General features: G+C 25.2%; 1 protein-coding gene across 1 annotated transcript in view; it reads left to right on the forward strand.

Moving 5' to 3' along the window:
- LOC107455665 (THO complex 3 homolog tex) overlaps positions 1-12,186 on the forward strand; it is a 15,023-nt gene extending 2,837 nt beyond the window's left edge. Inside the window, exons 3-6 of the mRNA XM_043053582.2 lie at positions 1,246-1,450; positions 2,453-2,614; positions 6,731-6,831; positions 11,910-12,186. Coding sequence (XP_042909516.1) covers positions 1,246-1,450; positions 2,453-2,614; positions 6,731-6,831; positions 11,910-12,070 — 629 coding nt within the window. The 3' untranslated portion in view covers positions 12,071-12,186. The remainder of the gene's footprint in view (positions 1-1,245; positions 1,451-2,452; positions 2,615-6,730; positions 6,832-11,909) is intronic.
- Positions 12,187-14,033: the final 1,847 nt, after the last annotated feature.

Raw genomic sequence — 14,033 nt, forward strand, 5'->3', positions numbered from 1 at the left:
TATATATATATATTGTGGAAACACAAATTAAAGATTAAACCAAGAATCCCAGATATTGAGGGTAAAGGCCTCTAAAGCAAAACACAAAACTTAAGCTAAGTTAAGAATTTCGAATATTTTTTACTATTGAAAGATAATTTAGCAATGTATTTAAGGATTTTTTTTGACATATCAAGAACTTGTAACCCACTCGGACACAATTCTTAAACTGTTAATGTGTAATTCGAAAAGCTTTAAATGCTACTTGGAATTTAGACTTTTTGTTACAAGTAAGCATTTTTCACCATTGATACCAGTTATTAAAAGCAACTTTTCATACTATTTTAAAATATTATTCAAAAACAATAATTTTTTCATAGTAATTTGGAAAATACTTGAATAAAAGTTGTTAAATAGGTTTAAAGTAGAGCTATATGAAATTTAACAAAGTCATGCTGTTGAGTTATCATTTCTCAAGGACTATTCTATTGATTCCATCATTTATCAAGTGTATTATTTTTGAAATTTTTTTCTCATGCAGATTCTTTAATTTAAAATTGCCCTTTCCAAATGAATTTTTTAAAAAAATTTTATTGCATGCAAACCTTATGAAAATGAAAGCACTTAACATGAATTTTTCGCTAGAGACGAGGGAAAATAGTTTCCCATCCCATTTTCTTGGAAAAGAACAATAATTGCATAGTTTAATAGAAACACAAAAACCGATTCTCCTGTCTCAAGTGAAGTTAATATAGCACTTTCTTGTGAAGAAAATCCTTATAGTATTCTTTTTGCAAATTACTTACTCATTGAAATAAAGTGCACAACATTTGTGAGCGAAGACACAGTCACTTGCCCCCAAACGCAGTCACTTGTTGATGAATGAAGGATCACAAGCTCAAGTATTTTACTTGTTGATGACAATTAGGGTATTTTTTTTTTATGTATACATCAGTGTTTTAGGCCCTAAATCCTTTAAACTCTGTGTTAACAAAATTTGACACTATGTAAAAATTATTTATCTTGTTTTATTACAATTATTGTTTTATTTAATCTTAATCTAGTATAAGTTAAATAAAGGCATAGTTAGCTTAACTGTTCTTGTATAAACAATATAATTGTTTCTCTATTAGTTGAAACAATTTTAAAACCTCTTAAATGCCTTGTAACCAAGTTTCAAATTTATTTTTATTTTGAAGTTTTTTTTTTTTAATAACTAGCATTTATGTTATTTTGCCATTTATTTATGTGGTTTTAAAATTACAGGTGAAAATATTAATATTTGCTGGTCACCTAATGGACAAACTATAGCTGTTGGAAACAAAGAAGATTTAGTAACATTCATTGATGTGAAATCCCACAAAATACTTCAAGACCAACAGTTTAAATTTGAAGTAAATGAACTTTCTTGGAATAACGATAATAATTTTTTCTTCCTCACCAATGGACAAGGTTGCATCTATATTCTTTCGTAAGAACATTTTTATACATAAATTCTAGTGGTTAACGAACAATATTTAGTTTTTAAATTTAAATAAGATTAGAGAAATTTTTAAAAATAATGTTATGGCCAATTCCATGGTTACTCTTGTTATATGTACTATGGTGTTGCACATCGATTTGATTTTACTTATGAGCTTTTTATTTTGACTAGAACAATTTGTTTGCTGAATAACAAGAAAGAATTTGATGGATTTTAATAACTTTATAGAATGGTGAATTCAAAGTATCGATTCTCTTGTTATCTGAGAAGGACATGAGACATTTACAAATTTGTATTACAATTATATTAACTTAACTGTGAAATATTCACTTTTATATAATTTTAAGAAAGGAAGGTCAACTTATTTAGTAACAGCAATAAAAAAAAGTTTTTAATACAAACCCATTACTTATTACATGAAAAATTCTTGATTAATCTTGTTACATTCCCTTTAGGAGATTTAATAAGAAATTTAGGAAACACATTCTTAGTGTAAATAAGTTGATATTGGTGTGTTTATGTAATTTTTTTAAAGAAAGGATGATTTTTAGAATTAACGACAGATAAAAAAAAAACTAACTTTTTTCACTATTTTATCTTTTTTTAGAAAATATTTCATCTTGATTTTCAGGCCATTTCCAGTTAGCTTACGGGAATTTTTGCAGTTATCAAAACAAAGTATCTTCTTTTCCATGTAAACCTTAGTATATTTACCAAATTTGATACTAATTTGACTGTTATATCACACTACAAATGACTTTAAGTAGTCTCAGTTTAAATATAAAAACCTTTTATTTTTTACCAGTATTTGTTTCTATAGGTATTAAAAAACTAAATTTAACAAAATTTAGCATTAGGACAAGTTTTAGACATGTCAAAAAATTATTAAGTTTTCACTTTTTGTACATTGTATTGTGCTAGTAAGAGTCTTTTTTTTTCTTTTTTTTGAAGAAAATATGCTTTTTAATAATTGTATCTAATCTTTTCTAGGTATCCTGATCTACAGATTAGACAAGTATTAAATGCTCATCCAGCTAACTGTATTTGTATTGAATTTGATAAGAGTGGAAAATATTTTGCTACTGGTAGTGTGGATGCCCTTGTTAGTTTATGGGATGTCGAGACTTTGGTTTGCATTCGTACTTTTTCTAGGTAAAAACTTATTCTCTTTTTTTTTCTGTTGCAATATGCCATGAATCAGTTTTCTGTAGATTAAATTATTTGTAAGTTATTTTGTTACAGAGTTTATTTATTTTGTTTTTATCTCATTCAATTCTGCATTAAAATGTGCATAGTAAATAATACCTCACTCGTTTTAAAGGTCATAAGTTTCTCTCCTGCTGTTAATTTTAAGAAGCTAATACTTACAATTAGGGCAGATCAAAGCTTTCTTATTCAGGGTGGCCACTGACCTTGAAAACCTGGAATTATCAGGGAATTTTTTTATACTATAAACGTCACAGAAATGTAGATAAAAACCTGGAAAAATCAGGGAATTTTAAAGAAAAGCTGAATTTTTTTTTCTTCTTTTAAATTATTTTACCATTTATTGTACCAATTTTTTTTATGGTAATTTATCGCCTAACAGTTGAAATATCAAAAACTTAGCAATACTGTACTTGCATTAACTTTTGCTGCATTATAACCCAGTTAAACTAGAAAGCCACATGAAACTATCCCATGGTTGCTAAATGAATGGAGAAACTTTAACTTTTGCTGCATTATAACCCAGTTAAACTAGAAAGCCACATGAAACTATCCCATGGTTGCTAAATGAATGGAGAAACTTTTGACCTCTTTGGAGATTTAGAAAAGGCAAAGATTGTAGGTGGAGGTTAAAGAAGGAGTTATGATATTTTTTTCTGTTTATAAAATTAGTTTCTTTTCTAGTCTATTTGGCTGAATCAATTTATCATTCAAATTCGTTCTGATGCTTTGGTTTTGGTGGTATTGTTTTTTTTTTTTTTTTTTTAAAATNTTTTTTTTTTTACAAAATGTTTTAATATTTTTAACTTTATAGAATTCTTTAAAATATAGTTGGGTTATAATTTAATAACAGAATTTATATTGCACTCTTTTACTGAAAGCTTTTGTACTCCCAATCCAACGAAATCGGTGAATTATGTTTTCTCAGCAAAGCCAACTGTTTACTCATTTTCTTGCAATCACTAACAGTCGAGCGTTGTCGACAAAGCTTTGCAATTGTTGCATTGTTATTAGTTTTCTCAATTTCATTTAACCTTTTAGAACATATTTTATTTCCATATTGTTATATCTGAATTAATTTTTATTAAATGGAATATGAATAAAAAGGCAATGTTTTTTAAGGTATAGTGGCTTATTTTTACAAAAATAGCATGCTGTCCTTCTAAAAACGCTTCAGGAGAACACTGAAATAATAATTAAACTGTGACAAAGCGAGTTATTTTGTACAAATGTGTAGAAACATTTCACATTTTGATTTTCAAAAAAATTATTCTGAAGATGCACTTTAGATATTTTACGTCCGACACTAAAATACATAATTGATTTTATTGTGCCACTGAGATTTAACATAACTAAATTTTAATTTTCTGCTGAAAGAACGATTCTAAGTCTATTTTGATTTTGAAAAAAGTTAATATTTTTTTGTAAATTAATAATTAATTATTTTTATATCCGACACTATTTGTGTGAGACACCACAGCTTTTCTTTTTATTATGTTTGTTTTTATCTATTTCCATCTCTTATTTTGCTTTTCCATTATAAAATGATGTGAAATATGATTAGAAACCATCTAAATATTCTAAAGTTGATTTACAATAATGTATTTCACCTCAGTAACCTAAAAAATCTACTCAACTTTGCTATACTTAAAGTTATTTATATAAAAACTTAAAATTGATCAGTGAAGTTTTTATATATTTATATTTTTATTTTATTTTAGTAAGTTAATCCTTTGAACAACTAGTAATTTGTTTTTAATTATTTTCTTTGCATATTAAATTCAAGTTTGTGTATGTTGCTAAATATTGTAATTGTTATTTTTTGTTTTCTTTGATAAAATTTTGATAATCCATTGCTTTAAAATTCTAATTAATTCAGACTTTTTATTAATTTATTTTTAGAAATGTTTTATGCTCACAGTTTAATTTAATTTGATTAGATCAAGCAGATAATTTAAATATTTCGTTTTTTCATAGCTCTAAAAGTAATTACTTAGAATGCATTTTAATAAATCTAAAAAAGAGTGCATGGAAATGTTGATATTTCTTTCATAATTCCATTCATTATTTAGATATCAGAAATATGAATTTCATAATACTGAGGTGCACTAGTTTTATTCTCTTCTTTTTGTAATATTTTTCAATCTAAAATTACATTCTTTGAAACATTACATTCTTTCTTTAATGTAAAAATTTGTTTGCCTTACTCTTCAAATATGTTTTTGAATGAAATTATCTTCGAACAAAGAATTTTCAGTAATCAGATAATTTTCAAAAATCAATTAGTTAATTAGCATAAATATTTGGCCCTGAATCCATTAGGATTGAGTCCTATTACCTGAAGCTCTAATGATTAGATTGAAAATTATTCTGGTTAATTTTTTTTGGTACATTTAAATAAGTATTTTAATGTGAAAAATGTTTTGTTATGTACTAACACTGCTGCATAGAGTATTGCTGGTCTATTTTATTATCTTATTTACTTGAACAATTATCATTATCAAATACATTATTGTAGGTACATGATTTAAGCAAAATATTATTTTTTATAATTTTTCTTCCTTAATTTTTCAATAATAATTAAGAAAAATGAGATTTATACAAGTACACATTTTCTTGAGTAGTAACACTACTACTAAGTAGTAGTGTTACTACTCAATCTGAGCAATTTAAATGTTCCCATCCTCATTTTATAATTTATCTTTTTTACACAAAAAATCCAATATTTCACATAACAAATAAAAGAATCAAAGTTTTCTGGCGAAAATATGGTCTCAATTATCATTGAAATTTACCTGAAAAAGTCAGGGAATTTTTTTTTTCTGGAATCGAGTGGGAACCCTGTACTTGGAGTTACCCAAGTCTATTTTATCATTGCCACTTGCTTGAACTATTTTAGTAATTGTTCAAGTAAATCATGGTAATTTAAAGCCTTACTTTACATAATTACTGTAAAGTATGTATAAACATACAATGCCAAATTGATCCAAACCAATTGTTTTTGCACAAGTATATTTTAAGGAAGTATTTTAATATGGAAATTTTTTTCCTTAAGTAGTCTCTATGTAGTATACCTTTATATATACATAGAGTATTACAGGTATTTTAGTGCCCTAGTTTACTTAAACAATTATTGTAATTAACTTACTATAACTACTTGATTTAATTATTTTTTTATTGATTTTTGCCTAACTTTGCAACAATAATGTAGAAAAACTTTGTCATTTATGCATACATATACATTTAAAAAAATATTTTAATGAGGAAAATGTTTTAAATAGTTACTTAAAAATTACATTTTATTAAGTATTAAAATTCTAATTTATTTTACTTCCCTAATTTGCTTGTACAGTTTCTACAATTGATTAGCTTTACGTGACTACTTTATTTAACCAAAAATTTCTTTTTCACTGTCTAATCCTTTGCTTTACAATAAATATTTTGCAAAAGTATGATCAATATGCACACTAAAAAATATTTAAATGTTATTAATGTTTTAAGTAGTAACTCTTAAGGGATTATTGCATGTCTATTTCAATATACCATTTACCAACTCCTTCATATAACTCTTTTTAGCAAAATTAGTGCCTTCATAAAAATTATAGTAATATCTGAAAGAAAATAATTCAGTTTGCAAATATTTATATTTCTTATTGGAATTTATTTTAGATGAAATTATTTTTTTGCAAAATTTAGATTATTCTGAAGTTATTCGGAAAATAATACGTTTATACAGACAATAAATTTTTTCACAAAAATAGGATCAGGATAGAAATTCTAAATTAATCCTTACCCTTATTACCAATTTTTTACAAATGGTTTCTACAGAAACCATTTGAGAAAGATTGGTAACAACTCCAGATTATTTTAAAAACCCTTTTAGAGCAATTTTTATATAAAAATATTTTTGTTAAAATTAGTAATCATAATATTATGTTCTTTATTAATAATCATAATATTATATTCCTCTTTTTAATAATTATTCTTCCAACTTGAAAAACTTTATAATTGACTTCTGTGGTGTTAATGTAGAAAAACTATTTAATTTTTAATTATTTTCAGACTTGAGTGGCCTGTAAGGACAATAAGCTTTAGTCATGATAGTTGTATGCTTGCATCAGCCTCTGAAGACCATTTAGTTGACATAGCTGATATTGCAACTGGTAATGTTGATTTTTAGCATTTGTTTCAGCTATTTCTATATGTAGCTGAAATTGCATAAAACAATTGAGATAAGTTTTTTTTTTCTTATTTAATTTCTAAATGTTTTTATTTTAAATATATTCCAATGGTAAGTAATTTTAACTATTTTTTTATGAATGTTATGTTTCTTTCTATAATCCTACTGCTTCGAAGTAATATTTAAAATATTTCTCTTTCCTTTTATATATATATATATCTTATATAGTTTATGTTCAAGTATAAATACCCAGTATCAACAATGCTTCTATTCTTTGTTGTATTTTATTAATATCAAAAATATGAATTTCTATTCTATTCATCAAAATTTATAATTTATTGTAACAACTAGTTTTGTGATGACACATCAGAGATAGAGTATCTATAAAATTTATATCTTGTGTAGCAATTTGGTTTGAAAAAAAACAAAACATAATATGCTGGTTTTTCTTTTTTTTTTTTTTTTTTTTTTTTTTTTTTTTTTNTTTTTTTTTTTTTTTTTTTTTTTTTTTTTTTTTTTGTTAAATTTTATCTTTGAAAACTTAGAGGGTTAATGTGAACTTTACTGAGATTGGCAAAAGTAAGTTTAAAAAATTTAGTTTAAACATTTATTTTAAATATTGAGTTATGTCTCCTTATTATCCCATATTGTTTATCATAAAACATTTTTGGGTAAGATTAAAACATGGAATGCACATTTTCCATAATTTTGTACAGATACCGCTCTTGCCAACTTTTACAATTTTTATGAACAAAACTTTTTAGTGGCACTTTTCAATTTTATGCTTTTTTTTATTGTTCTGGGTTTAAAAAAATTGATTTAAAATTATTTTACTCATCACAACGTAAAACTTTAGCAAACATATATAAGAACCCTGAAAGTTACGCCGTTTTATGCAAAAGCCTAACAAAATTCAAAATGCTGCTAATAATTTTAATGCTTTTGACTCTGCTTTTCTGCTACTTTTTTGAAAAATCTTTAGCCAAAAACTATAAAAGTTGGCAGCAATAAAAAAAATTGTAGCAAATTTTTCTGCAATAAGGGAATACAACCCTTTAATTTTAAAAAAGTTTTAATAAGGATTTATTTTTTTTATAAATTTAGCTAATTCTATGTTGATGTATACTTCTATCAGGGTTTGTGAAACCCAGGTTTTTTCGTGTTTTTCTGTGAGAAAACTCATTTTTGCCTAGGAATAAATGACTTTCATTAGGTTTTTTATAAAATGACCCAATTTTGTTCGAAGATAAGTGAGGTTTTCAAGTATATTCTACATGCATTCTTATATATACCATATATAAACATCTGATACATTACATGATTAATAAGTGTTGCTTAGTTATTATCAAAGGTATTGATTAAAAAAAATGGTTTTGTAAACAAGTCTTTTAGTCATTTTTATGCATTCTAAGTATATAATGAAGTGCATAGTGATAAAGCTATTGAACTGATCTCTTTTAAAAATGTAAGGTATGTGATTAGCTTATATTATAAATAAACACATAATCTGCTTTAAAGTTACTGAATGGAATTTATAAACATTGTAAACATTTATGAAATGTTTACAATGCTTATAAATTCTTAACTTATTAAAAACTTATCTTTTTCTTGCATATGGTATGTTCATTTATATTTTTCAATGTATGAATTCTTTATATGTCTCATAATATAGAGAAAAAAAATTATCAACTTTGATTTTTATTACGCATCTTGCTTTTGAAATGAATATAAAAAAGATTAAACATTTGTTTTCTAAGCAATCCAAGTATATAATTCAAGATTTTAATGAACATATCATGAACAACCAGTACACAATATGCATTCATCTTTCATTAATAAATAATTATATGTTTATTATATAATTTTAACAAAGTCTTATAAATATTAATTAAAGTAAATTTTTGGTACTTGTTAAAATGTGAAATATAAATTAAATTATAAGTGTCATAACAATTTCATGAAACTATATAACTTTATTAATACACAAACCAATTTTTCTTTTTATATAACTCTATTGTGATCTTATTTGAAAACAAATTAAGACTTAAATTAATAGTAAAATTAACTTTTTTAAATATGCATATATATTTATGAAGCCTTTTCAAAATTTTAAAACTGTTTTACCTGCTTGCAGGCTTCATAACTTCTTTGATTTTAATGCATTTAGATTACAAAATAGATAAAAATGGCTTTTGGAAAAAAATGATTTTTTTTTTGTTGAAATTTTAAAGTAATAATAAATGTTTTTTAAACTTGCTTTGTATTTTAAAGTTAAATTATTTTTGTATGAATTATGCTTTTATTATCTTTAGTAAAACTACAAGAAAAAATCGTTAAGTCTGGAAAAATTTAAAAAAAAAAAAGTATTTATGATTATCACCCTACACCACATGGGTTTTGTCTATACTTACGCACTTAATCGATCAAGGATAAAATATAATATATTAGGGTGTGTAGCATTTTTAAAAATTGCTTAAAAGTGCTTATTTTTTATTTTCGTTTTTAAAAGCTTTTAAAGGTTGCTTTTTTCATTGAATGTTTTTAAAAAGTGCTTAATTTTCCCGTTTTTTAAATTGTATATTTTGTTAAAGTTTATTTTCGCCACGAATTATGCTAAATGCTTGGTTTTAACATAGTTCTATTCAACGTTTTGTAGCATTTTGAAGTGTTAATCAATTTGTTAAATACGGTGAGATGATCTCGGGGTTTAATCATTACAAAACGCCTTTAACAAAATATTTTTAATAACAAACACAGTTGATGGTAATGATATAGTGGCACGGAGGAAACTGATTACAATTAATGATATGATTTCACATTACTGCACAGAGCGCCATCTGTTTAGCTTTAGAAATTATTATTATTTACATTAAGAAATATCATTAGCACAATTTACATGTTTGATGAAATACATGCTAGCCCGAATATTTGTATGCTGAGAGCTGGATTCGGTGAAAAGGAATCTAATTACGTATTTTCACATGGGTCCCCAGAGTATTCAAGAATCACAAAGCTTCATCATCTCAAAATTTCCATCTCCCTTTTATTCATTTAATTTAATTACAATAATAATTGATTGAAATTTTTATCTGATTGATCGTTTAATAATTGTAAAAATGCTTTTAAACTTCATTACTTTTTTTTACTTATTACTTTTTATTATTGTAATACTTTTAAAGTTTTCAGTGCTTTTAATTTGTTTTATGAAAAAGCTCAATAACAAAGGCAAGATTTTAAAAAACAAAAAGTATGAAGTGAGGGGTTTTCACAATTTTAAATGCATCAAAAAATTTATGTTATTCATATTTGTAATTCCAGAAAGCTTTAATTCATCTCTTAAAGATTTGTTAAATATTGTGAGTGTAAGGGCTATTATAATAATTTACTTCCGACAAAAATGTTAAGTTGCAATACTCAATGTATTTACATTTCAAAATAATGTCAATTTTTTTTTAATCATTTCATTAAAAAAATACTGAATTAAATGACAAATTTTGATAAACATTTATAAGGAACTATTCACTAATTTACATTTGTAATATAAATTTATTAAAGTTTCTCTTAGTTTGCTTAATTCTTTACTTATCTTTATAAATTCAGTATAATCAATGATATTAATCAATAATATAATTTGTTAAATATGCTTTTTAAATAACTTTCATTTAAGTGTAAAAAAATACTCTTAACCTTTTTAAATAACAATTAAATTAATTATAATTTTAAATTAAATTTTTTGCATAAATAAATAAAGTAATTAATTTAAAGTGTAGAATGAGCCACACAGTATTGAATATATTTAAAATTGTTTTTATGGTGTTAAATATAATCAAGTAAAGAGTTCTTTGTCATAAACTAGTTATTTTATCATGATCACGTAAAGTTTGAAAATTATTTTGCAATTTGTTAATGTATATATGAAGAATTTATAACAAAGGGAAGAAATTTTTTTATTAGACTACATCTTCTAATTATATTTTTTTAAGTGTTAAAAAATATTTGAGTGCTTAAAAGGTGCTTATTTTTCATTAAAAAATTTGATTATGCACCCTGTTAGAGAATGTGCTTTAAATTCTCATTGAAACTTGGTTGTGATCAAAAGAGCTGTAAACCAGCAAACATTACTTGTGTTATCTTTTAAATATTTCGAAGAAGAAAAAACAGAGATGTTAACAGTTTAATTAATAGCAATTCATAATGCAGATTTTTGAAAGATATTTAAGATTGATCTTCGTACTCTCGTCCAAACTTCAGGACACCAGTTCAAATGGTTGTGGAATTACAAGAGAGACAGACGCAGAAATTTTCTTTTTTTAAAAAAAATGAAAAAAAAAGATATTACAGATGCTGTTATTACGAAATTTATAACAATTGTAATGATTTTATAAAATAAGTGTATTGCAAAAAGAGGTAGTCTTTGTCTCAACTAAATTTTTTTAAAAATTGTCCCTCTTCAGTAGTGTACTGATTTTTAGTTTGAAATATTTGGTGATTTCTTCAAAGGTTATCTTCTTTTTACATGCCAGTTACAGCCATGCATGTAAATATTTCATCAGAAGTACCATTAAATAATAATTAAGCACCATAAAAGTTTTTACAAAAATTACCAAGATGTCATATGAAGAGAATAAATTACACCGAAGTAAAGAAAAAAGTTGATTATTTTGGATTTAACCTAAATACTTTTGAATTTACTTATATAAGTAAAGATTCATTAAACAAAATTAGTTTGTTCTTTTTGTTCCCTTCCTCATGCTTTTATTTTTTTTAAAAAAAGTTTGATTCGATATCTATGCATAAGGAAATAAATATTGAAGTTTCTAACATATTTTTAAAGCAATATGTCGAAGAGCTTGCACTCGTTGATTTTTTTTAATATGCAATAAAGAAAAATATGTTAAGCATGTAGATTTTTTTAGCCCTGTTTATTTCCTTATATACCATAGATATTTTGAAATTATTGTTTCTATTTGCTATTAATCTATTTCTGAATATTTTTCTTTATTTAAAATGTAACTGAAAATTTTTGTCACTCACATATGAAGATTTTTCTCTGTTTTCCAGGGGAGCGTATTGCTGAGGTTCCGTGTGAATCACCCACATTCACTGTTGCTTGGCACCCAAAAAAATATCTGCTCGCTTTTGCATGTGATGATAAGGATAAGCACATGAGGGAAAGAGATGCCGGAACTGTCAAATTATTTGGCTTGTCATCTGACATGTAATTATGTATAGTTGTAAAAAATCATATTGTTGAAATTCATATTCATAGTCTTTTTTTTATCACAGATCTTATTCTTATAACTTTATTTAATATCAAATAAAGATTTGTATATGCCTAGCTGTCTCTCAAGTTCTTAGTTTTAGAATATTATTTTTCCTAACTAAATCAATTTTTTAATCTTCTTCAATGAAGTATGCTAGTTGGATCATATGCCAATAATTTTTTTACTTTTTTTTCCTCCCCAATTTGGGTATTTTCTGTCATGAAAGGCTAAGGTGGGTTTGTGTTCATAATTATTTTATGATGAAACTAACTAAAAACTAAATTATTATTTTATTTAATCCCTTTCTCAATAAATATAAATCATTTATCTAATCAGTAATTTTATATTTAGGAATTCCCTTCCCAGCTGCGCTATTGAATGATAGTGCAATAGTTAAAAAAAAAATTTTAATTTATTTAAAAAAATTTTATTATTTTCTCATGACTTATTTACCACCTTTTCATAACTTCTATAACTTTTTCAACATTTTAAATGCGAATGCCAAGATATGGTTAAAATCTTATAAACAAAAACCTTAACAATAATTTGCAACTACAGTTCATAATTTTATCTACAGTTCCACAGGGTACATAGTTGTCCTGATTTTCCTCATAAAAAATATTCTGTTCTTATTACTCCTTATTTTTTGTTTGCTTTTTCAGAACATGCCATTTCGATGAACACACAATTTTAAAATAATCATTCAGTTTTTTAAAAGATAATTTCACTAGAAAAAAATACTATAACTTATCATTGTCAAAATTAGTAAGTACATTTTTATTCAAAAAGTTAAATCCGAAACGTGTTTCAAATGAGAAAGAGTTAGCGTGAATAATGGAATTCCTTCTTTATTGTCACTTTTTCCTCAAAGTAACAAATTATTGCGGAATCAGTATCAGAAAGAAAAAAAAGATTTAAGTAACCCTACCCGTTTTACAGAAGTGATTTTTATTTTGTTATTTTACACCTCTCATAAGTCTATCTAACTATGCACTTGTGGAACTCCAAAATATGCCTGATATAAAAGTTAAACACTGCTTTTTGTATTCTGATGTGGATCTTATTTTAGAAAATATTGTAAGTTTATTGTCTCTTACTATAATTTGTTTTTCCGAGTTAGAGCAGATATTATAGCAGAGCAGATAATCTTAATTATTCACATCGAGTTAAAATTTTTAAAAGAATGACTAAAGCTTAATGGAAGTTTGAAAAATACTTCCTGGGATGCATAAAAAGGAAAACTGGGAAAAACCTACCTCTAAGGCACCAGTTTCTGTCTTCACCATCATTTGTTAGTCAAGAGTCTAAATAAATGTTTGATTTATACGAATACTTTGATGACTGGATTTCTGATTTCTTTTTTTTTTTCAAACCCATCGGTGCAGAGGTTAAATTGGTACGAAAAAGAAAAGAAACATTTGTGGGGAAGAGGAATTTATAACATTAATGCATCATTTCAACTTGTGGAGTCTCGTAACCTGTGTCATCTAGATGAAAAGTTCAAAAGATGCTGTTGTCCGAAATATTTCATAAAAGCAATATTTATTTTCTCTCTTTGCAATGATAAAGGAAGGTAACAGGTGAAGGATTGATTCTTTAGTAGTGATATAGCTTAATACTTTAATTTATTGAAAAGGTACAAAATTTATATGCTTTAAAAAAATGGTAAAGTCAAAATAGTTTTTTTTTTTTCTTCTGTAACTGGTGTTGAAAAAAGTGCTGTTCAGTTTGAAGAAATTGAAATCAACGCTTTGGGGTCTTACTAATGGTTCGGTTATGGAAGTATCCACGTTCTGGAGAAGGTACTTAATGGTTTATTCATAGAATATTCATGCGTTATTAAAACATTTCCGTAATGAGAGGCATCTGTTTTATGAGAATGTTCATAACGAGAGGTTTTGCTCTATATTAGTGAGTTATT

Source organism: Parasteatoda tepidariorum, chromosome 7, assembly GCF_043381705.1.
Source record: "Parasteatoda tepidariorum isolate YZ-2023 chromosome 7, CAS_Ptep_4.0, whole genome shotgun sequence".
Taxonomy (NCBI): Eukaryota; Metazoa; Arthropoda; class Arachnida; order Araneae; family Theridiidae; genus Parasteatoda; species Parasteatoda tepidariorum.